The following is a 24,392-nucleotide window of genomic DNA, read 5'->3' as shown; positions in this document are numbered from 1 at the left end:
GCACTCATGGCAGGATTAAGTATTGTCTGACTTATAACAGCCTTGAGATAGTACATTTTTCTGGGGCACATTGAGCCTAACACGGTCTGGTCCGGTTTAGCACAGCTGTGCCCAGTGAAGGCATCGTATAGCGTCTCCGTCGCAGAGTTAGCTATACATGAGTTATTCCTCCAGTTGGCCTAACTTGCGTGGCAGCAGCCACAGCGCAAATTAACCCACAGGCTGCCATGTCATCAGTGGAGCTGCACTCACTCGTATGTGGCATTAAGACACGTGGGGACCACATCCCACGAGCCTTAGCGATGCAGTAAGCTAAGCGCCTCTATGAATTCTTTCCTCCTACTGGAGGAGAACTTGTCTGTCCTTTCTGGGGCCCACAGGGAGAATGGTGGGAAGGTACTGGAAGACCAGCAGCACTCGCATGGCTGTAGCTGGCATCCACACGACAATGTGTGAGCAGCTCACTGAAGTTACACACACCACCGCTGTGGTTACACACGCCACCAATATGGCTACACCACCATTGCATGCATCTTCTGTTAGAAAGCAGTGCTAGGTCTGCTCACGGATATTCCTGTGCCTTCTGATTTTGTGTTTCCAGACTCTCTTGCAGAGGTTATTGCAGGGAAACAGGAAGGTAAGTTCATGCTGTAGACGAAAACAGAGTTTTAAAATATTTTGTTTCTTTCCAGTGCAGTTTTGTTAAATTCTTTTATTTCTCACTGTTTTCTTTGGCCAAATACTTGGTCAGTTAAGATATCTTATGTCTCTCAACAGCAGAGACTCTTTTGGATTCTGATCAAAGGCAAAAGCTGCCCCTATAATTTATGAAAAACGTCAAAAAAAATCAGGGGGAAATAATGAGCGCCTCCTTATTTAGCAGCAAGGCATACATGTCCATTTTCTCTTACTTCTGAGAGTCAGATAGATTAGGCTTCCAAGGAAGGTTATGGAATCCCCATCATTGGAGGATTCTGAGCACAAGTTAGACAAACAACTGTCAGGGATAGTCTGGGTTTACTTGGTCCTGCGGCAGTACAGGGGGCAGGAGTAGGTGGTCTCTTGAGGTCCCTTCCAGCCTATGATTCTGTGAAAATGGAGCAGGGGAATATTAATACCAATCACAGAGCTCAACAGATGTGGACTGAGTACTCTGAAGATGAACAGCTGTAGCGATTCTCCATCACTGACAAATTTTAATCAAGATTGGATTTTTTTTTAATAGGATCTGCTCTAGGAATTATTCTGAGGAAGTTCTATGACCTGTGTTATACAGGAGGTCAAACTAGATGATCACACGGCTGCATTCCGGCCTTGGACTCTATGAAACACACCCGGCGTTATTAAAACTATTAAGTGAAAAAAATCAAAAGATTACACAAAGAGTGGAACACAATATCTGGCAAAGGTCACAGTGAGAGCTATCAAAACAGTAGGTGTAAGCAAATACCTCCAGCCAACAAGCAGGAATGGAATCTTGCCAAAATACATCAATGCTACATTTGTTGAAGAAGGGAGAACTTTTCAGCATCCAGAGCTAGTCGGCCCAATGGCAGAGCTGTGGTAACATACACAGATCAGAGCACAACACGGAGCAGGTGTTTGGTCGGATCCCACCCACGGAGTGCTGACCACAGTACTTCTTGCTCAGGCTTATGCTACTGTGCTAAGAACAGCTGCACAGACATTGCGGTTCAGGCTGGTGCCTGGGCTCCAAAGACTAGCGAGTGGGGTGGGCTTCAGAGCCTGAGCTGCAATTTAAAAGTGCTGTTTACATATCTGTTTTAGCACCGTAGTGCAAGCCCCCCAAATCTGTCAACCCAGGCTTGGAGGCATGCTGCCATGGGCTGCTGCTGGCTGAGTGGAAGTACCCTAAGAGGTCATCTTGTCATCCAGAGAACTGATTTGTGCCTGCACCAAAGATCTGATGTTCATGGAAGAGCGGATGTGGGGCTGTTTGCTGGATTACTTCCCATGCACCTTTCCCCAAATGTATTTCATACCAGGAAACAGTTATTAATCGGAGCAAATCTCAGCCTTAAAAACCAAGCAATTGGAGAGTGCCAAAGCTTACCCAAAAATACAACTGTGGATTCATCAGTCACTGCAAAAATATAACCAATCCCTGGAACTGAACGCAATGCTCTCTGCAATTTGGATGTAACTATCTGCAAAGAATTGAGAGAGCCCAAGGCAATGGCTCACACAGAGCCTTGCATGGTGTCCAGTAACAGAGGGGTAGCCCTGTTAGTGTGTATCCACAAAAACGAGGAGTCCGGTGGCACCTTAAAGACGAACAGATTTATTTGGGCATAAGCTTTTGTGGGTAAAAAACCCACTTCTTCAGATGCAAGAAGAATGCAATTTGCTTGCAGGAAGAATGCATCTGAAGAAGTGGGGTTTTTTACCCACGAAAGCTTATGCCCAAATAAATCTGTTTGTCTTCAGGGTGCCACCGGACTCCTCGTTGTTTTTGCTCACACCGAGTGCAGGGATACCAACCCCGTCCTTTCTTCAGCCCAGTACTAGTTTGTTCTTAACCAGGTTTTGGTAAAGACAGCCAAAATCCACATGGGCTGAGGTGGGACTGGCAAATAAAACAGGATAAAACCTGCTATCGCTAGCACGTTAGGAGAATATAGTTGACAGAAGGTAAATTATTAACCAAAGGAAGAAAATGAAGTATGTGACGCATTCAGAAGTTCTGGAGATTGGAAGGGGGCAGAGAGAAAACACTGACTTCTTGCTTAGGGTGGTCCATCCCCGGCTGTCCTGCAGCCTCCTACTTTTGAGGAGAGCTGCCGTCTTTCCGCTCAGCCCCTCATGACAAGGACCCTCTTGCCTTTGGAGACGAGTTTCATTAGAAGCAGTGTTTAGACCCGGTGCCGCCAGCTTCCCGTGTTGGGAAGCACCATCTGTGACACCAGCATGGCAGCCTGAGCCAACTACACCCTGGCATTGGCTGTGTCCACCCCTGGGACACCTTGATACGGTTTAATATTTAAACAAAGGTTTCAAGGCCTCTGATAGGTTTGTAATCCTGGTACCGAGGTTGCCCTGTCTGCAGCCCAGGTATCGTTGCCCAGCAAACATAAGGCTGTCTGCAGATGGCAGAGAAACGCCAGACACGAATCTCTCCTTCCCCACATAACCCACAAAGAGGCCAAACGCCTTATCAACCCAGCCCCCTATTTTAGTGTATTAGAAATGATGACCCAAAAATTCAAGTTAGGCACCCAGCTCCATAGTTAAGCACCTAAATAAAGGTGGCCTAATTCTGCCAGGGGCTGAGCACACTCAGCTTCCATCACTAGGAGCTACAGGATCCCAGCACCATTGGAAGTCAGGTTTCAGAGTAACAGCCGTGTTAGTCTGTATTCGCAAAAAGAAAAGGAGGACTTGTGGCACCTTAGAGACTAACCAATTTATTTGAGCATGAGCTCACAGCTGTAGCTCACGAAAGCTTATGCTCAAATAAATTGGTTAGTCTCTAAGGTGCCACAAGTACTCCTTTTCTTATTGGAAGTCAGGTAGTTTATTCAGTGTGCCTAACTCTGGGGATTTAAGGTAGTGAAATGAAGCATCCAGAGTTCAAAAGTCACGGGGCACAGAATCCCTAACTTCGGCCCCTTTAAATCTGGGACTGGTGTTTTAACAAAGATTCTGGCTGATATTCACATGTACAAGGCCAACAGCCCCCCCAAAACAGAACCAGAGTCTAGCATCACCATCTCATTGCCTTGATTTTGACTGACAGACACACCCCACCCAGCTTTGTTTCTACATCACCTAGCTAGATCGTAAACTCTTCAGCACAGACTTCATCTCTATCTAAAGGACCTAGCACACCACTGGTGCTACAATATAAAATAATGCCCCCAGGCTACATCTTAGCATCTGGTGTAAGAGGAATTGCAGCAATGCAGGGAATGTCTTGTATCCCATCAAGGGAGAGGAGCCACTATTGCACAATAGCAGATACAGCATTAGATACACAAAAAGCACACCTGCAGGCCTGAGGTGTCAGGCAGTACCCTGAATGCAAAGGGGAAGCTCTGTTTTGTTCCAACTCCAGTCACCTGCAGATATTGTAATGATGATTTGTTCAACCAATGTCTTAGAGGTGCGGGGGAAATTAAGCCTCGTAGTGGGATAGATTCCCTGCACTTTGCCCGTTCTTCAGCACGGCACCGCTGGGTCTCAGTGGCAGTCCGAAGCCGCCACTTGTTTCAACACTCAGCAGAACCAGCTAAGATCTATGAATACCAATGTGCAAGACAGTCAGGGGTGAGGGGGAGAAGCCTGATTTGAAAAGAACGTTCAATGGAACTGAAAAATCTCCTGTATGAAAGTGAGAGCCCCACACTTCTTGCTCCGAGTAGAACTTAACTGGAAATTGCAAGTCATGGCCCATTCAGGTTCAAGAGCATTAAAGCAAGTCATTCTACATTAGTCAAATTCCTGTTCAAACCAGTATATCTTCAGAGGGACGGCTCCTTTCTAGGCCACCAGTTCAACTCTAATCCACGTCAGCACTGACTAGTAGTGGTTACCATCCAACTACAGTTCAGTGGCTGCCCAGTTCGTAGTGGAGAGGAGTCTAGACCACAAAAAAAGCTGTGACAGTTGGCACTAAATTGCCCTCCTCGTTAGCAATCTGGATTGGAACGGGCTACGGAGGGAGACTCAACGCCTTTCCCCTCCAGAGGTGGTTCTCTCACGTCAGGGATCAGGGACTTAGGCAATGCCCAAATCACCATCCCCCGAACGGGGGATATTGGTTTCCAGGGCACTTTTCACAAGTTTGAACTTTTACTTATAGGGCACATAAGTATGTGTGGGAGAAACACTGCTAAGGGCATGTACTTAGGGTGAACAATGACATAGACCAAACTTACTGATTTCTCCCTGTCCTGTCCCTTTTCTCAGATACATCGCACTCATGCCTTCTGCAGCATTTATGGGCCCTCAGTGCATTCATGCACAAAATCTGGACCACAGTTTTGACCCTTTGGGTTTACACCCTGACAAGATCAAGTAACAGAGATAAGTCAAGCAGGAAAAACGGATCGAATGTAGTTTTTTGCAGTCCCCAGAGCTACCTCTCCATTACTGCAGGGCTGCACGCACACACCATGGCCCCACACCCCACGGGCTGCACAGTAAGGGTGGGGCAGCGGGTAGCCTGCGCATAAAAGTGTCATCTATTTCCCATAAATGCATCTGCCAGACAGCGTGCAAACATTCCGACAAGCCAGCTTGCCTCTTTAAAAAAATCCCCCCGCAAAAATGACAAGAGCCAACTCTGTGGAAAGCCGGACACTAGCGTTATTTCAAGATGGCTACACAAAGCACAGGAGAAGACCCTGTGCTGAAGGGTGGCATGGAGGGGAAGGAGGGGGAAAGAGACAGATAACGACTGGATAACCCTACATGTCTTTCACGTCAATTTTTATCAACCTAATCCTTTCTTTAGCCTCAGACTTTGAGGGGTATATAATCTCACCCTCGCCTAAGGCCACCAGGGACTTACATGCCTGTACCCAGATTAGTGATTGGAGGAAGCAAAAAGTCAGTTCTGTTAGGTCAAGAAATAAACTGAGTGAGTGAATGAATCAATCAAATGAAACCCTGCTTGGGAGCAGTTACATATAACACCGCCCATCCCCCTTTACCAATTTGGGAGACCGTCAGCTCCTCTTCCTGATGGTTATCACCACACTGGTTACATTCTTCATTCAGATACCTGTTAAATCTGATGAATTTGTCTGTTTCTAAATACATGCCTGGTGAGAGCCTGCTTTAATATCCTGGGCTTCCCCCACTTGCTCCAGTCTAGCAAACCATCTCTTTAATGGGAGATTTTTGGCATTTCACTGGAGTTCTCACCACTTAGAATTGGTACAGTCCAATGCAAAACACATTTTCAACACAATAAAGAGAAGATGTTTAACAGAGTTCCGTTATAATTTTACTGTGTTTAACAGAACTACACATTTATACAAAAGTTTTTCAACCATTCAGTATTAAAACTGAGAAGAGAGGCTACAAAACCAGAAACAGATACAAGAGTCTTTAATCTACTCCCAATCTTGAGAGGCGTCATTCCATTGGACAGATGCAGAAACTTTGCAAATGCAACTGCAAAATGAATTCCAATCAATTCACAGAGAAATCTTCAAGCCAAGAGTCAGTTCTAGATCAGCATCTCAACATATTCATAGACAGTTTTAAAATTCTAGGTTTTTTTAGCCTCATCCCCTCGCATACAAGTAAAAACATGCTAAATAGTTGAAAAGCTCAAATATATCATCTTTCCTGAGGATGCTGCATGCTTACATGGCAACTGGAAAACTTTGGTACTTTGAACAGCTATCCCAGCCTTAAGAGGAAGAAGTAAAAAATAGCTTTCTTACAGTAACCAGTAACTTTTAAGCACATATTTGCAAAAAGAAATAAAATGTAAGATTCTGCTCTTTAAAGCATTAGATTAAAAAAAAGGAAAATGAAGTAGAAACTGTAAAAGCGTCAAATAAATTCCAGGGTTTTTTGGACTTGGCTCAGCAAATAGGTTGTCTTTGGTTTCATATAAGCACCAATGTTTGTAAAGCACAAAAAAAAAAAAACCCAAAAAACACAGCAACACACACTGAAAGCTACATTCAAAAAAACCAAAAAGAGCTATTGGAAGACCGTCAGATTTTTCAAGTACACCCAGTGATTTGGTTCAGAAATTAGGAAAAGGATAAGTATTCAATACTTTTGCATTGGCAGGGTGTTCATTCCAGAAACAGCCATTTTTTGGAACATGAACCGTTTGTTTGAACTGGTTTACCAGAAAGATCAACAACAGTTCCAGAAACGCTCCCTGGTCACTAATACAACAGCTCGTAAATGTACTACTACTGAGGCATGGACTGTGGCCAACCCAATGGTCTAATTAAAGGTATATTTTAGAAGTCTTACTTCATGGACCACAATGAATCATTTCACAACCTCAGCACCTTTTAAACGACACAAAATCTAGTTCTTCTGTAAACCAACATTTGGAGACATGAGTCATCTGTGTTTGGGCTTCTGGCTTTCTGAACTGATCAACTGACAACTTCAAAGGAACTTTTTCCCAGACTGCTGTGTAAATCCTGGGCATAAACCGGCCAATGTGGTTTCATATAATTCAGGAGTTTTCTGGTCAATTGTAATCTGTTGTGGTACATTAGAAACTACACAGAATAGGTGTGTGTAAAAAAATTTACAGAGAGGCAGTGAAAAAAGGAATGAACATACAACAAATGCAGTTTTTATTTAGTTACTTTCACACTCTCTAATCCAAAGCACAGACTAAGATGGGATAATATACACAGAAAACTGATTATTCAGGGAGCTATAGGCGCAAAAGGCAACACCTGATGGAAGGTAGCTGGTACAGTGGGCTAATATACTGTGGCTTTCCATTTCTGAAAGCTAAGGAACTAAAATGGCTTAAGTCACAAGTGGAACTAGTATGGTGGTCTCAACCGAGTCACCAGACATCTCTCAAGCGATTGCAGCAGCTGGCCCTGCTATTCGACTGAAGTGCTGGAGCAGCAAGGCAATCCCAGGACTGGAGCAGCAGCAAGCACTTCCTGAAATTCCAGTTTGCACAAGGAGCAGATCATCAAGACAGTTCACCAGGTTGGCAGAGTGAAAATGTACACCTACATCATATCATCACTCAGTCTCACACTCTTTAATGGAGCTGAAGATAATCCTAGCAGTCACTGCAAGCGCTAGCTGTGTGTGCGACTACCCATGCACACCACTTCTTCTGCCTTAGGACATCCTATTAGCCCATGTGGGAGTGAGGAAGGCGGGGACTGCAGACAATCTGTAGATAACCCTCCCCCTGCCAAGTCTGAGGCTGTCTTATTTAGTGGTTTTTTTGGGGCTCTGGCTTAATGCAACTCTCCTACTGCAGCCTGCTCTAGGGTAGAAGTGCAGAAACTCACAGGAAATGCTCACGGGAAAGCTGCCTTCCACCACGATGATGCATAAATAGTTTCTACATTGTGCTTGGCCTTAGCCTGCACTACAGAACTATTTGTTGAGCACTGAAATGCAACAAAATCATCCCAGATATAAACAGGAACTCTGTGGGAAGATCTAGCTTTCTCCACCACCCAACACCTGCTGTTGTTTGTTGGAGATATAAGCTCCTGAAGGTTGCATTTACAGTACAAGCGGAGACAGCTCTTAAAAAGTAGAAAAAAATAAAATAAAATAAAATAAAATAGAAAAGGTGGGCCATGTTCCTTTTGAACAGTGTATCCAGGCACCAGGCTCAAAAATACCTGACTGTCTTCTTCGGGCTTGTCTACACTACTGCTTAAGTCGATGTAACTTACATTGCTCTGGGGTGTGAAAAAGCCACCCCTCTGAGGAACACACAGTGCATGGACTTCAGCGCTGTCTGCACCAGCACTAAGTCAGCGGGAGACGCTTTCCCACCGACATAGCTTCTGCCTCTCGTTGAGGTGGAGTAATTATGCTGATGGGAGAGCGCTCTTCCATCCGCATAGTGCATCTTCACCAGACACGCTACAGCAGCACAGCTGCATTGGCGCAGCCCAGGGAGCGCGGTAGTGTAGACTAGCCCTTAGCATGTCACCTGCATATGCTCAAGCAAGCAAGCAAGCAAGCTCAAACTCTCCCTCACAATGGAACCCTGCAGTCCCATTTCCTGGGGCAACCAGCTGACTGGGAACAGATTTAATTGTTTGCAAACTGAACACTACCCTTTGAAACAAGATTTATCCATTCCTGTCGCATCTTCACATCCCTTTGCAAATGGCTGTTACCAGGCACCCATTCATAAATAGCCACTGCTAAGTATCTTTAACCTTAGGTCAACATTCCAGTAAAGACAGCCCTACCTCTGCTGATTCTGTTCCTTTCCTATGACCCGCAATGACCTGATCACACCCCTCCCTTGGAGTATGAAATTAACACTATTTACTTCTGCGCTGCTGAGCCAACCTCAATGCCATTAGCCCAGCAGTGGGGACGTGGGGTTAAAATGCTGCTGTAAAGGCAGCATACTGCTTTTGTTTTCATATGCAGGAGAGCAACAGAAGTCAAGAAGCAAAATTCCCCACCAGATTATTGCATCCATTTTAAAGGAGGTTGTGTTTCTGGGTCTAATGTTCAAGTGTCTTTTAAGTAACCAAGTAAAAAGAAATGCAGAATATATATATTTATAAAAACAAACTTAGAAGAGAGTCTCCTTTTATATGGCTGTCAGAGGCACTGGTGTGCAGTGTCCTTTCAGGGGGTGACCACAGAGCAATGAAAGCCCCATCCAAGAGGCTTCCTTCTCCATCTGCTGTTTGAGGAGCTAGATTCTCCCCTTCACCTCCCAGCTTTCCAGGTTACAGGAAAAAGAGTCTCTCACAGAGCTGAATAGCTGGCTCATGGTGCAGAAACTGTCCTCCGAGAAAGGCCAGCTTGTGAGCGTATTTGCAGGGGGCTGGAACTCGGATAGTGCCTGGCCAGTTCCAGTACATGTGGCAAAGCTTGAAAGTCAACCTAGAAACAACAGGAGGAAAGAAGATTCCATTAGAATTCGTACCTCCCTACTTGGGACACTGTATGTCTAACCCACAGTGAACACCAAGTGTTAGTGGAGGGCTGTCCTTTCAAGGCCACCAGATAGATGCTCTTTAAGGGCCAAAACTTTCTCTCACTGAATTGCCACCCTGGGGCAAACCGTTAACCTAGCTCTGACAGCAGCCCATGCAACACTAGGAATCTCCAAAGGGTATTATATCAGCTTTATTAACAGTATATGTATATTTAGGAGCTAGGGATTGTCTTCTGGCTCCATGGGGAGTTACAAGGAGCTTCCTGCAGGAATTAAAATAACCGGGAGGTGATACATCTATGCAAATCTCTAGGCAGGTATACAAGTCAGGAGAAGTGCTCCCGCCGTGTGGGAAGTTGCATATACCAGTTTGAGCTGGTTAAAAGGAGGCTACCAAACAAAGAACTCAGCTGTATAAAGTGACCACCCTCACGTAAGCGAGAGGTTACTCTAACTTGATCCGAGAACTGACATAGCTATAACCCAGGGACCCCCGATACCAACTGATAGAGAGCACATGAGATGCATAGGGTTATACAGGGGTCCCCTGGGTCAGACATCTGCATACTAGTTCACCAAGCGGGGCGTGTGAGGCCTTTGCTGAAAGCCATGAAAAATGTACATACAGATAATATTTAAGGAGTTATGTAACTATACTGAAAATTATGCTCTTAGAGTTCAGGCACGTCACCAGGAGGTGACAGATTGGAAATGTTCCTTTCAGGAAGGACGTAAATGACACCTATCTCCCTGCCTGGCCATTTGTGTACTGTATGCCTTACGCTGTGTGCCTATGTGCATACTTAGGCAGGGGTGAATTGAGAGATTCTGAAATCTACAGGAACAAACAGCAGGAGTGTGCATGTCCTGTTCATGAATTATGACAAATGATTGGTCTGGTATATCCTGGAGTGCAAAAGAGACACTTAATCCTTCACTTCAGAGGCACGCTAACCGTGCATGACTCACAACAAAAAGGTCACGGCCTGCCTACAGGGATTTTGGACGAGCAATACTCTTACATCTAATAAAATATCGTGTTAATTACGTCTAGGCTCTAGAATGCATGCTATGACTTTATTTTTTATGTAACCATTTGTTTCCAATACTTCTAGTTGCTACTACTTGACCCTGTGCGTTGTTAAATAAACTTATACTTGATTTCACTATAAACATATCTAAGTGCTACTATGATGATCCGAGGAATGGAAAACTTGTTTTATGAAAGGAGACTCAAGGAGCTTGGCTTGTTTAGCCTAACTAAAAGAAGGCTGAGGGGAGATATGATTGCTCTCTATAAATAGATCAGAGGGATAAATACCGGAGAGGGAGAGAAATTATTTAAGCTCAGTACCAATGTGGACACAAGAACAAATGGATATAAACTGGCCACCAGGAAGTTTAGACTTGAAATTAGACGAAGGTTTCTAACCATCAGAGGAGTGAAGTTTTGGAATAGCCTTCCACGGGAAGCAGTGGGGGCAAAAGATCTATCTGGCTTTAAGATTAAACTCGATAAGTTTATGGAGGAGATGGTATGATGGGATAACATGGTTTTGGTAATTCAATATTCATGGTAAATAGGCCCAATGGCCTGTGATGGGATATTAGATGGGGTGGGATCTGAGTTACCCAGGAAAGAATGTTGTGTAGTATCTGGCTGGTGAATCTTGCCCATATGCTCAGGGTTTAGCTGATTGCCATATTTGGGGTCGGGAAGGAATTTTCCTCCAGGGCAGATTGGAAGAGGCCCTGGAAGTTTTTTGCCTTCCTCTGTAGCATGGGGCACGGGTCACTTGCTGGAGGATTCTCTGCTCCTTGAAGTCTTTAAACCACAATTTGAGGACTTCAATAGCTCAGACATAGGCGAGAGGTTTTTTGCAGGAGTGGTGGGTGAAATTCTGTGGCCTGCGTTGTGCAGGAGGTCAGACTAGATGATCATAATGGTCCCTTCTGACGTAAATATCTATGAATCTATGTTAAGTAGAGTGGTGAGCAGAGGTGAAAGTGGGGCACACTGTTACTTTGGGAGCAGTGGATTGGTGAATACCGTGAGTGTCCATGGAGCAGAGATTGGACACTCAATGGAGAAGCTCGGAGGGCTTGATGGTTGAAATGGGCCCAGAGATAGCCTGCAGAGGGACAGTGGAGCCTGCGTAGGCCGACAGGGGAGGGCTTGTTTTGCCTGTGGAGCCGACCCCCCACCAGGCACAGACAAGGCTTCCTCATGCTAAGGGCAGGTGGCAGCAAGGTGCCTCACGGTCCTGGGTACCCCAGAAAGCGTCACAACAACATTGTGACCAACACAGACAGACACTCAGGACTCTGTTCTTAACAGGGTCTCCATGTAGAAGATGGGTGACTGGCTGGTAAGCCGAGACCTACACGTTAAGATACGTTTTCTCTGTAATGCTTCTGTTCTGAACAAATACTGCTTTGCTTTCTGAAGGCTGGATGGTCACTGGTTAACCCTGCCATTACCCAAGAAAAAGAAGAACGGCAGGTACTGAACTTAAGTCAGACTTGACAACAGTATCACAGTGAACTGCAACTTAAATCCTCAGTCTAGAGGAGGGGACTGAAAGGACCGTGCCCCAAGAGAGGTGATGGCTATAAGCCTGAGACCCTTGAAGAGGCCATGAAGGGGATCAGAGCTGCAGTTACCTCAGCAAGTGTGACAGCCAGCACCAGCTACTTCAGAGGAAGGTACAAAAATCCTTAGTGCACAATTATGGAATAAGCTACGCACAGGGGAAGTATGTTTCTGATCCTCTTTTAAAAAGACAGCAATGACCTACTTAATGCAAACTGTGTATATGCTCGTTATCCGTAGATTTCTAACCGTTTTTTGAATCCTGCTCAATTATATATTGTCATTGGCAGTCAGTTCCACAGGCTAATTGCTAATTATACATTGTATAAAGTAGAGTTTCTTTTTATCTGATTTACATTTATCACTTTTTTCAAATTTCATTGATTCTCTCCCTGTTCTTGTATAATGACGAAGGGTAAACAGGAACGTCCAATCTGCCTTCTCTGTATCATTCATTTTTGAGTCTTTAGCATTTGAGCCAATGAATTAAGGCATGACAGGAAGTCATTTCACCTCATTCTTTGTAAAGGTACATGTTGATCTCTAGCTAATTTCCAAATGGAGATTGTTTTGCAACAACAGGCCTTGGGGAAAGTTCCAGCTTTGCAGCTGTGTATTGAAAAAGTATTTCTCAATACTAAGTCCTGTTGGAGAACAAGAGATTACAAGAAATGGCCAAACCAATCAGAGTTTGACATCATCATTGCTGGACTTTTGGCCATAATTTCCCGCCGCACCCCTTCAATAAATTCAGAAATATCTCGAGCTAGTATTTCCTGGAAAAAGAAAAATGGGAAATAATATGCGAAGATGCCCAACTCGCAAGCGATCCTGCCTCACCTAGTAGAACAAATTTTGCAAATAAACTCAGAAGCTATTTCCAAAATGAAGATGTGCCATGCTGGATCAGACCACTGCACCAGTAAGTCCAATATGCTGACTCTCGCAGCAGTAGATAGCCAGCATTTCGGGGGGCTGGGGGAGGTGTGGAGCAGCTGCTAAATGCACCTCTGCAATCACATCAGAAGGCACAAGGGAGCAACTTCCACTTCTCTTTAGGGCAGGATTTGGACGACGTCACAAAACGTTCAAGACCCGAGTTACATGTCATCAGTGCCACCTCCAGCTACTCAGCCATGCAGCTTTGTAGGGAGCGGGTGTTTGAGGAAGACCCCTCTGCTCAGTGCTCTCACCTTTGCATGTGGTCAGGACTGAGGTTGGCCGTGTTAAGCACACAGATATAGCGCGTTGGGATGCCGCAACCCTGCCGGACGTGATGAGACAACAAGTAAAAATCCACCCTGAGAAGGATAAAGAGAAACACTTTAAAGAGTCAAGTTGACCACCTGTAAACAAGAGAAAAGCCTGTGGCAGTTTCTTAGGTAGGTCTGCTAAAGGGGTTTTACACCTGAAGTTGAGTTTGCTTTATCAAGGTTTCATTCTAAGTTGAAATCACAGCATGACCTCACTGTCTACTCCCTCAGCGTACCCTCCCCATGGGTACACTAGCATCTACACACCAATTATACAGCAACAATGCCTAAGAGCTACATATGTAAGAGGGCCTTTCATTCCCAAACCACTTCAGTCTATATTCATGCCACACGTTCTGTGATGGAGAGCAACCAGTATCGTGGGGAAGTGGATGGGAAATTTTGAGTAAGGACAGAGCAAAACCCCTTCTTATAAAATGCTAGGGGTATGTTTTATGCAGCGTTGGTCTCAGGATATGAGAGAGACAAGGTGGGTGGGGTAATCTCTTATCGGAGAAACTTCTGCTGGTGAGAGAAACAAATCTGAGCTTACAAAGAGCTATTATTCAGGGGTATGTTTAACATACATAGAGAACAGACGGGACCCTCTTTGCAAGGTCTAATGAGAAAGCGCTCCAGAGTAAATGGCATTGTTACATAAGGTATCCTACTGAGGCAGGTAAACGAAGGACTGAATTGAGCTTCTCCGGGTCTGGAAAGTCTAGGTACCAAATTCATTAGACCATCCTCTCTGGCTATGATTGGCAAGCCAGTGCTGAGCCATATTCAACCCTTTGCTCTGGAACTGAAATATGCACTAGGTTTCCACAAGCTAGTAATGCAATGCAACTTGACTCTCCACTTTTATTGGCGGTTACAGAACGGTGATGGGGGGGAATATATGGATGCTGGCAGAGAACAGACTTTTGTGGGTTGCCTGCCACTCACCAATCTCTGCTGGTGACAGTATGGTCAATTACAGTCCCTGGAGCAGGGGTTACAAAGTGCTCAGTGGAAGCAGAGTAGAGATTGGTGCTGATTTTCTTCTGAACCACAAAGAACACCATCTTGGGCTGGTAGTTCTCAAAGGCTTCAAAGCATTGCTGGAGCTGTGGGATCTCGTAGCTGACCACTGTGTTCAGCTGGCTGTCTGACACCCCATCTCTGTAAACTGCTATCTTCTCAGGGAGACAGTGGTTCACCTGAATAAGAAACAAGACAAAGAATGGAAGCTCCTTCACCGGAGGTTTTCCAAAGGAGACTGGATAGCCATTATCTTGGATAGTTTAGAAACAACAAATCCTGCACCTTGGCGGGGGTTAGACTAGATGACCCTAGTGGTCCCTTCTAACCCTATGATTCTAAGAATGGTCTAGGGTAACATGGGTGAATTTGATGTCTTATTGAACCTTCACGCTGTGAAGGAGGCCAAATTATATTTGGAGAGTATGGTCTGAGAGTCCACAAATAGAAGGTTTCAGAGTAACAGCCGTGTTAGTCTGTATTCGCAAAAAGAAAAGGAGTACTTGTGGCACCTTAGAGACTAACCAATTTATTTGAGCATAAGCTTTCGTCAGCTACAGCGAAAGCTTATGCTCAAATAAATTGGTTAGTCTCTAAGGTGCCACAAGTATTCCTTTTCTTTTCACAAATATAAGGTCAAGTACCATTCTTGATCCGTAATGGAGTACCCACTGACATCAAAGGGCAGTTTGCAAAGTTGAGCGTAGGACATGGACCTTTTAGTTAAAGTCACTGCTGTATGCAGCATCACTTGGTGGGAAAGAAGTCAGTAACTTGGAACCTAAATTGCTTGAAAAAATCTGACTCGATGTGTTATTTTGAGCATTAAGAGTTAACACCTAATTTTGAAGAAGTATTTCTCAGGCTGAGACAGTGCTGCATCAGTTTCTATCTGGAAGGTTATAACCCCAGCCATATGGGCTAGAAACGCATTCTTTCCTTGAAGTGAAAGCTTGCATTCTGTGAAACAGAATGGGCCACAAAGACTACACAAATACACTGACACTTCTGGCTTTGACGATTGATCTTTTTCCTTTGGGTTTAAATGCAGACAGTCTGCTTTTGGATACAAATGATGCCAACTTAACTGCTGCCCTGGAAGATGCTGGTTCATCGACTCCCATGTGAAATGAGTTTGCTGGGTCTCATTCCAGTCCCAAGTTGACAAGTATCCACACTCGAAAAGCCACCACCACAATCAACACCTTTCTGGACAGCCTCATCAAAAAGGCTAAAGACTGAACGGGCCATGGAAATTGAATCCCCCTTCTCCCACTAGAAAGGGGTTCGTTCCAGAGCACCATTAAGGCATATTCACAGGACAGTACTGGGAAAAGCTTGCCCGACCACTGCCCATGAAGGACCTGTCCGGTGACTGGACTTCAGTTTCCAGAGCTGTTAATCCGGCACTTTCCACAAGAAAAACTCAAGAGATAAAAATCCTCCATATCTAATTTACATTTTTATAAATAGGACTGATTGCCTTTTAAATTAGTGCTTTTGCAACCCAAAACCCTAAAGCAGACCTAACCGTGCGTATGGGAGCATGGCTTTACTTGCGGACACCCACTGTAGATTAAAGCATATACACGACCTGCTGAAGTGGTGAAATAATCAAGCAGCTACATCATGGTCCTTACACTTTAATACAGAACGTACCATTCCCTTTTTTGCACCGAGGGGATTAATGGTGAGATAAAAGGGCTGAGGTTATTCAGAGACAGGAGAATCTAACTGCTTAAGACAGGTAGCGGTATTGAAAGCGAGAGGAGTCATTGAGCAATCGCCACAGTTGTGCACTAGGCCACATCGAGGTAATTAAGCAAGTCCCTGAGATAAGGAAGGAAGATTATGCATGCTGTGCCAAACAAGGGGCCATTTCACTTTTTAAATTCAAAGTGAGGTCTGCAAAGTCTTTTACTCACTTGCTTAACTTTTATTTGTTCTACTTTTCATTTAGAAAGCCCAATTTAATGTCTTCCACTGATACTATAGTAGTTTTTCAGTCAAAATGAACTCCAGGTTGTGTTGGGAATGTTAACCCTCATGAACACAGGGAGCGACAAACCTAATTTTTCATGCACTGAAGCACAGTGAATAGGTGGATGCCACTTACTGGGTAAGATCCCGTTTTTGGTGCTCTCTTTGGACAGCAATCCAGTACACAGGAATTACCAGACTGAGTCAGACCTAAACCCATCTAATCCAGTATTCTGTCTCTGACAGTGGCCAGCACCAGATGTTTCAGAAAAAGGTGCAAGGTGCACGTTCAGATATGGGACAATCTGCCCCTTACACTGGTCTCTAATAGTTAGAGATCGGCTTAAGCCCTGAAGCACGAGGTTTCATATTCCTTTCAAATTTGTGTGTCATTAAATATAACAACTCTGGATATTCTTGATATCCATAGAACTATCCCATCTTTTAAAATCAATAAAATGGCACCCACAACTCTTCACCCTAGGGTACTGAATAGAGATGGTGCCCGCACTCCTGAGTACACAAAAGGAGATGTATGTTTCAAGCTAGGCACACTTTTCTCTTTGCAGTTTTATCCATTTCTTGTAGTGGTCAGCAAAGAGTCACCCACTACGTTTCCTCACCTCATAAAACTTCTGTAAGGCACCGACCAGGCAAAGCTTCAAACTGTCTGCAATTTCCTGATGAGGCATCTGGAACACAACCCTAGAATACCACTTTGTGACAGCACTCATGGCAGAAGGAGAGAGGTAAATATTACCTACAGAACTCTTGTGAGCCGAAGCCCAAAACAGTTATACAAATCAAAACAAATTCAGCTCCGGCTTTGCATACATCTTTTCTCAGACTGTTTCTAAAAGGATTCAGGCATATGGCAATAGGGGCACCAGATGATCAGAGATAATGCCAGCTGGTCCTTGGCATTGGGAATTGGTGACTGCAAACAAACAAGTTGTTAAACCCCGTTGAAAAGGACAACCAAGGTTAAATCAATATCTCGCCTCTTTTTTAGTAAGGGCAAGGCAGTGCCATAAAGTGACTTTATTGATAAAGAAAAGAGTTTCGCTTCCAGGCAAGTGTTGCAACTTTTCCACCACAAATGCAACTCCCTAGCAGTGCAAGTATAGGAAAACACTCAAGATCTGAAGGCTTTTCATCTGTGTCTGACAATATGCAGTTTAATCACAGACACCACTTTTTCCTCCAGCAAGAGACTGTCAAAAGCATGGAAGAGTAAGACAAGCTTCCCAGAGAGTCTCCCAGTTTGCTATTGGCCAGGTCTTATTGTGTGCTTAGTTGACCAACACTTCAGAAAGCAGAGGGGAATACACCAGTTGAAAATTGATCAAAACAGCAGCTACCCTACTTGAGAACTATGCAGGATCTTCACTGTGACAGAGTAATCTGGAACGCTCCATTAAAGAACAGATCCATCTGTCTCCCTCTACAGTCCATGGCATGTGTCAGATTCTCTACAAACACTGGCTGCAGTGTGAGGCGCGCACATCAGCCAAACACTGAGCTGCTTAGAGGTCCAAGTTTTACAGGCATGTAAAGGGGTAGAACCTACTCTAATGTAGAAACAACTTACTGATTGGTGCTTGCAACGAAGCCAACCACAGAGCGCATTCCCCTGCTGGGATCGTGGTACACATCCATGCCAATCACCATCAGCTGTTTCTGGAAAGGAGAAAGGAAGCCCAGTGCAGTGGGGAACTGAGAGTCACAGGCAGAACTCACCATTTCACTGGAAACTATATCTGAACTTTTTCTAAAGAGCAAAAAAGCAGAGCTGAATTAAATGCCAGGAGGGAGTTCCACCCTCGGGCTCAAGTCCTGCAGTGGTTATAAAATCCCTGGAATTAATCAAAAGTACTAGTTACCACCAGAGAGCTAACCAGACAGTTCATTTTATCTATCCTTCATCGGTACTGTGGTATACAACACCCTCCCTGCCATGATGTAGGGAAGTGCTATTATCCCCATTTTACAGACGGATAATGGAGGCACAGAGAGAATAAGTGCCCATGCAAGAGGTCTGTGGCAGAGCTGGGAATTAAACCCAAGCCTCCTGAGCCCCAGGCTAGCATGGCTGATGGCCTGTAAGAGACAGGTTAAGTACATTCCCCTGTGAAAGAGGGAAGAAGGGGGATACATTTCAGAGAGCCCGAATACCCCTTTTACACTATGAACTATTCTTCCTCTATCTGATCTAGGATGAATTAATATTTGTGCATGCACATGCCATGCACGCGTGTGGGGGAAAGGAATAAAAGGCCACAGAGAAGTCACAGATGAGAGCCCTGCACCTACAGGTAGGTCATTCAGTGTGCTGAAGCCTCCCTCGATGGAAATAACTTTTGCATGGCTTACCAATGGGATGTTCACTCCCCAGAGTTCCCCACCTAGCTTGCAATTAATCTGCAGCAGAATTTTCTGTGCTATGCTCCTTAGTTTGTTTGGCTGGGTCATGATGGTTCGAGCATTGATGACCTGCAGCAATGGGAAATATTAAAAATCAGTTAACTCCCGCTAAGTTTTTAAGACTGCAAAAGCAGGGTCTACTTTTTTCCGCCCCAGACTGTATTCCTACTATAAAAGTCTATCATAAATTTAACAGATTATACTTGCATATTGCAAGGCATCCAACTATACAACTTTAATGGCTGTTAAGTTTTTCCATTAGTATTCTATTTCTTTGCTTTTTCTCAAATCTTTTAACAAAGTAGTAAAAGAAAGACTTTGCATTTGTTAAAGCCCGTGTAACCAAGTTCTGGTCCCTGGATCTGCAAGTGTAATTCTCATTAAGTCAAGAGTTTTGAATGTTCATCTGAGGGCAGAATTTAGCCTTCACTTAACAAAAGTCTCATACGCAGTGAACACAAAAACTGATACCCATCCAGCCCTTTACCCCCACTTCATCCAAAGCTGGCAAGTATTTTTAAGGATGCTTACACCCTCGACGAGCATTTATGTCGCTCTCCACCCATCGGAAAAGAAAAGAGGTTTCCCCAAACGGAATCATGTTTGCATTACATCCTTCAGCAAACTAAACTGTCTTTCTAGCAACTTTCACTTTTTTTTTTTTTTAATTTTTTTATTAAACACACACTGTATGTGCTGGCTGTTGTATCTGCACTATCTTCCTCTTCTGAATGGAATCCAAGCTCCTCAACGGTTGCCATAGGTCTTACATTCACAACAGCTAGAGAAACTCCTTTTGCTCAATTGGCAGGGGTCTGAGGTTTTGGAACAGGGGGATTGGAGTTCTATCCTTGCTGTTCCGCTGGCAGAGATGTGAAACACATGAAGCCCCAGCGAGCCACAGATACTTACAGAGATAACCATGCAACAGTTCTTTAAGACTAGACACTATAGTCACAAGCAAGGCAAGAGTCCACAACACACTGAATGTGACTAATTACAAGATTAAATACAACCTATTGTTATTCTACTACAGACAACATGATGACCAAGATGAAGTTCCAGCCACAGGAGGCCTTTTTCTAAGCATGCCAACTTCGCTATACTGGACTTAATTTAGAGGTAAACAGTAAATTACATGGCTGTTTACTGTATACTTAAGGGTTAGGTTAAATGGTCATAATTTTGTGTTACTGTAGGGTTTTGTTTATATAGCCAGATGAGCCTGCCTGCTCCACTGCTTCTATGGGTGCACTGGCTCCAGAGAGAAATGTGATGGGAAGCTTCAAATGCAGATGAGGGTGAAATGGACAGGATTTTGTGGTCTGCCAGGCAAGAGCTGTGTGCATGGAATCCCTGTCTCCACCACGTCTAACCCCCGCCCCGAGAAGTTATAATACCACAGTGACCTGACTCACCTGAGAGGTTACTGGAGACTGCACACAGCACAGCTTTTTAATGGCTCCGTACAAGTCATCTCTGGTCCCGGCGATGATACATACGACCACCTGCATCTTACCCTTCAAGAGACAAATGCAGAGTCAGGCTTTCGCACCACAAATGTTGCTGGATGCTCACAGACTTTGCTCTGCCTTTGCAATGGAATGAATGCAGCACCCCCCCCCCCCTTGCAGCACTGTGATGAAGGGAAGGAACACACAACCCTGGGACATTGGTGCCCACTGTCTAATAAAGCAGCAGCCAAGAGCAGTATCGCAGCTATTTGTCAGAGAGCGAGCCAAATCCTCGCCAAGAGCCTGTTACTGGAGTTACGCCAATACTCTTAAGAACAGATTTGGTATGATTAGCACCTTCACAGTAACAACTGTGCACCTCATTAGTTGTCAGGTCTCCCCAGCTCCCTCCACCCCCTTGTTTATACATAAGGCTTGGAGATGGACTGGATTTGGGAGCACAGGCCTTCAGTAACACCACCATGAACTGTGCAACCCCAGTGTTCCTTTCTAGTATCAAAGCCCTTCACTTATGGGCTCACATCCAACCTCCATGACATGAACTACAGCAATTAAAGCAAACCTCGTGCCTCGTTTAACTGAGATAACAAGCACCAAGGCATTCATAGCTGCATGTTGTGAAAGATCCCATGGCACAGAAGTCATTACTGCGGAGGGTTGGGAAACAATTGTTCCACAAATAACTAACATAAACAGGCCAAGACCTTATCACCATAACAGTGCAAAGGAACATTACAAGTACATCTGTATTAGATCCCAGGAACAGAATGTGGGCAGGTAGCAAAGTCTCTCTCAAGACCTTTGCTGATCAGTCGCTTATCTTCAAGCATCGCAATCAACATGCAGCTCTTTATAGTTAATATATTAATTCAAGATAAGCTTTTGATAGCCTGCAGTTGAAGAGTAGAGCAACACCATATGCAAGTCCCATAGAAACAGTCCACAAAGGGTAGACTGTGTCTAATGTGGATAAGTAGGTCTCTTCCCCATGCACAGGGCCTTCAAAGCACTGCAGAGCTTTCCAGCTCCCATGATTTGTATTTAGGGCATACCAGAGTCCGATACTCTTGTGATGCTGTAGGATTGAAATATGACCATTTACATCCTTGATATTGCCACTGTTATTTGATTGCAACAAATCTTGTGCAAAGTATGTCATGTAAGGTGTCAATGGAAAAGTTACGATTGGCTAAATAACATTATCCTGCTTAAATCCACGTATCATCATTTTATCTCAAATGTGGGTGTTACCCCAGGAATAAACACAAGGTACTTTACATCCAGTCTAGCCAGCCCATTGTGAATGGGCTATTCAAGCTTGATGGCCCATTAAGGGCATTTCATGCTAACAATGGGCCATAGAAGAAACTCATTTTGCCCAGACAACTCTTTCTGTGGATGGAGGGTGTTAGAGATTGAGCAGGAGGACCCAGAGGTGGATTGAGTAAACGGGCTTCTTTACTGTGGTACTTGTTCTTTTGGATCCAATTGTCGAGTAAGTGCTGAATTAGTTACAACACACTCTTTCTATCTAAATACCTACATGTACTACAACACCCCCGAAATCCTTACTGAGTAATAGGAAGGCCCAGACAATGAATATTAAAAGCTATACGCTGAATATAATTATCCCGACCCCGATTACTGTTTACAGCATTAAGCATATTCTACAGACAATTTTACCTTGAAGATACACTTCTTTGCAATAATTGCAGCCACAAATTCCCTAGATCAGCAGTTCACAGGGAAGGGAAGAAGGGGCCATGACCCCCAGCTCATTTACGTAGCTGGCAAAGGAAGAGAGGGGGGAGATAACACCTCTTTGCACAAAGGGGATCCTTGGAGCAACCACATTCCTTATGCAGCTGCAACGCTTATCAATCCTTACCAAATAGAAGGGAAGGGAGAGGGGTAGCGCTTTATCAAGCGCAAAAAACAGTGCCTCTACTCCCGAATACCATGTCAGCACACCAGCGGTTTCCCAGGTCTCTACTTAACCCTTACATATCCCAATAGAAGAATGCTTCAGGCTCCAAGGAGCCAATGGCTGCCTCAGTGCGTCAAAGCGTGAAAGGACATGTGATATGCTCATGTGACCCTAGACTCCATCTTAAGGCAGTGACTTTGCACAAACAGAGGTTGCGAGCTGTGTCTGAACCAGTCAATTTCCAGGCACATGGCAAAGGGTATAAAAGACCCCTGAGATGACTCCATTTTGTCTCTTTCCTGCCCTGATTCTCTGGACTGTGGATTTACAACTAAAAAGGAGCATTCTGAACTATGGGCTGAGGACCTTCCAATCTTTTGGAAGCTACTGGAGAGATTTTACAAGCCAGCCATCTGTACCATCACTGCTACAAACCCAATATATGGACTTCGCAATTATTGTATGTATATGATCTATTAACCATTAACAACTCCTCTTTTTTCTTTTATTAATAAACCTTTAGATTTTAGTTACTAAAGGACTGGCAGCAGCATGATTATTGGGTAAGATCTGAGTTACATATTTATCTGGCTATATGGCTGATCTCTTGGAATTAGAAGGACACCATATGTGATGAAACTGGTTTTCAATAACCACACAGAGTCCATGGGTCTCTGGTGAAATAAGGGCTGGAATGCCTAAGGAGACTGCATTTTTGACTCCTGGTTAACCAGCGTGGTGAGACAGAAGTTTACTTTTGTTACTGGCTTGGTGTAATCTAATGATAGAATAACCACCAGTTTGGGGTGAGTCCACCCTATTTTTCAGCAGTTTGTTCTGAAACTGGCATTCTAAGCTTTGACCCACTGAGGCACAACGACAACCCTCCAGGGCAGAAATGAGACACACGGCAAAGTGCAGCTTCTTCCCACCTCAAGGCAGGACCAGGCATACTGTAGCCATAATCGCTCCGCGTGGCTTACATAGCACTTAGCAGATGTCAAGCCAGCAGTCAATGCTTTTCCAGAGCCCTCCCTACAGACTCCAGTGGAAATGTGGTGCACGCACAAGAAACACAGGGAAACTACCCTATGTGCACATGACTGCCCATGGATGATGATACTTTAAAGGATCCTCCCAAATGGACAGACTCAAATACATTTCTCATATGTGCAATCCGAGTGCCCCAGTGTCCTAGAGGTACGAGAATGCCAACTGAACAGCTCTCTAAAAAGGATTACCCAAACCCCATTCACTCTGTCCCTTCCTCCCCATTACCTCAGTGCCCAAGATGGATTTGATAGTCCTGGCATAGGTCTCTATTCGATCATCTTTCAATTCCACCCAGGCAGGCTGGTTTAACTGCATGCCAATCGGGCCAGAGACCTTCTCCAGCATGCTGACCAACTCTCGTGCTTGGTCCACAGCCCGTTTTGGATAAAACAATGCCCAGTAATGCATGGGAATCTAGGAGCAGAACCAGACAGCCAACATCACCATCAAATAGCCTGTATAAGTGAAGGTGGTGGTGATTTCCCCAGAGGATCTTAAAACACTTTATCAAACCATTAATAAAGCCTCACTACCCACCCACCAAAATAGATATATTTCTGTTTTACAGATGAGGAAACCAAGGCACAGAGAAATTAAGTGGCGTGCCCAAAGTCAAAGAACTAATCAAAGGAAGAGCTGGGAAAAGGACACAGAAGACTCAACTATTAGACACTTCTTTCCTTCATATCCCACCAAATTTGAGGTAAGACAGCCAGAAAGCAGACAAAATGTGCATTTGCACTGCAGAGTCAGCTTCCAAAGGCCCTGCTCCTTGCTCTCCTGAAGCATAGACTCACTGCGTACTTCAATCTACACAAGTTTGGGAGGAGAAAATTTTAAAAAATTGCATTAAGTGATAAAGAGAGGATCCTGATTTCTAGTTCCAGATGGAGCACGTCCAAACAGCTTTCTCCTAACTACACTCTCCAATGAGCATGAGCATTCTGAGGAAAGACTTTTCCTACTAACACCTTGGAAAGACAACCAATCGCTGGTGTTAACAAATCTAGTGCTTTGGAAAAATCCAACTCCATGTCCAGTAGGG

The 24,392-nt window shown here is 44.4% G+C and overlaps 1 protein-coding gene across 1 annotated transcript in view; it reads right to left on the bottom strand.

Annotated features, from left to right (window-relative positions):
• Nucleotides 1-5,992: 5,992 nt before the first annotated feature.
• PIWIL2 (piwi like RNA-mediated gene silencing 2) overlaps nucleotides 5,993-24,392 on the bottom strand; it is a 35,192-nt gene continuing 16,792 nt past the window's right edge. The window contains 8 exon segments of the mRNA XM_073325008.1: nucleotides 5,993-9,564; nucleotides 13,406-13,513; nucleotides 14,414-14,667; nucleotides 17,092-17,197; nucleotides 18,060-18,148; nucleotides 18,842-18,961; nucleotides 20,311-20,412; nucleotides 23,573-23,761. Of these exon segments, the coding sequence (XP_073181109.1) occupies nucleotides 9,408-9,564; nucleotides 13,406-13,513; nucleotides 14,414-14,667; nucleotides 17,092-17,197; nucleotides 18,060-18,148; nucleotides 18,842-18,961; nucleotides 20,311-20,412; nucleotides 23,573-23,761 (1,125 nt within the window). The 3' untranslated portion in view covers nucleotides 5,993-9,407.

This window comes from Lepidochelys kempii, chromosome 26, assembly GCF_965140265.1.
Source record: "Lepidochelys kempii isolate rLepKem1 chromosome 26, rLepKem1.hap2, whole genome shotgun sequence".
Taxonomy (NCBI): Eukaryota; Metazoa; Chordata; order Testudines; family Cheloniidae; genus Lepidochelys; species Lepidochelys kempii.
This window is presented reverse-complemented; position numbering and strand designations above follow the sequence as displayed.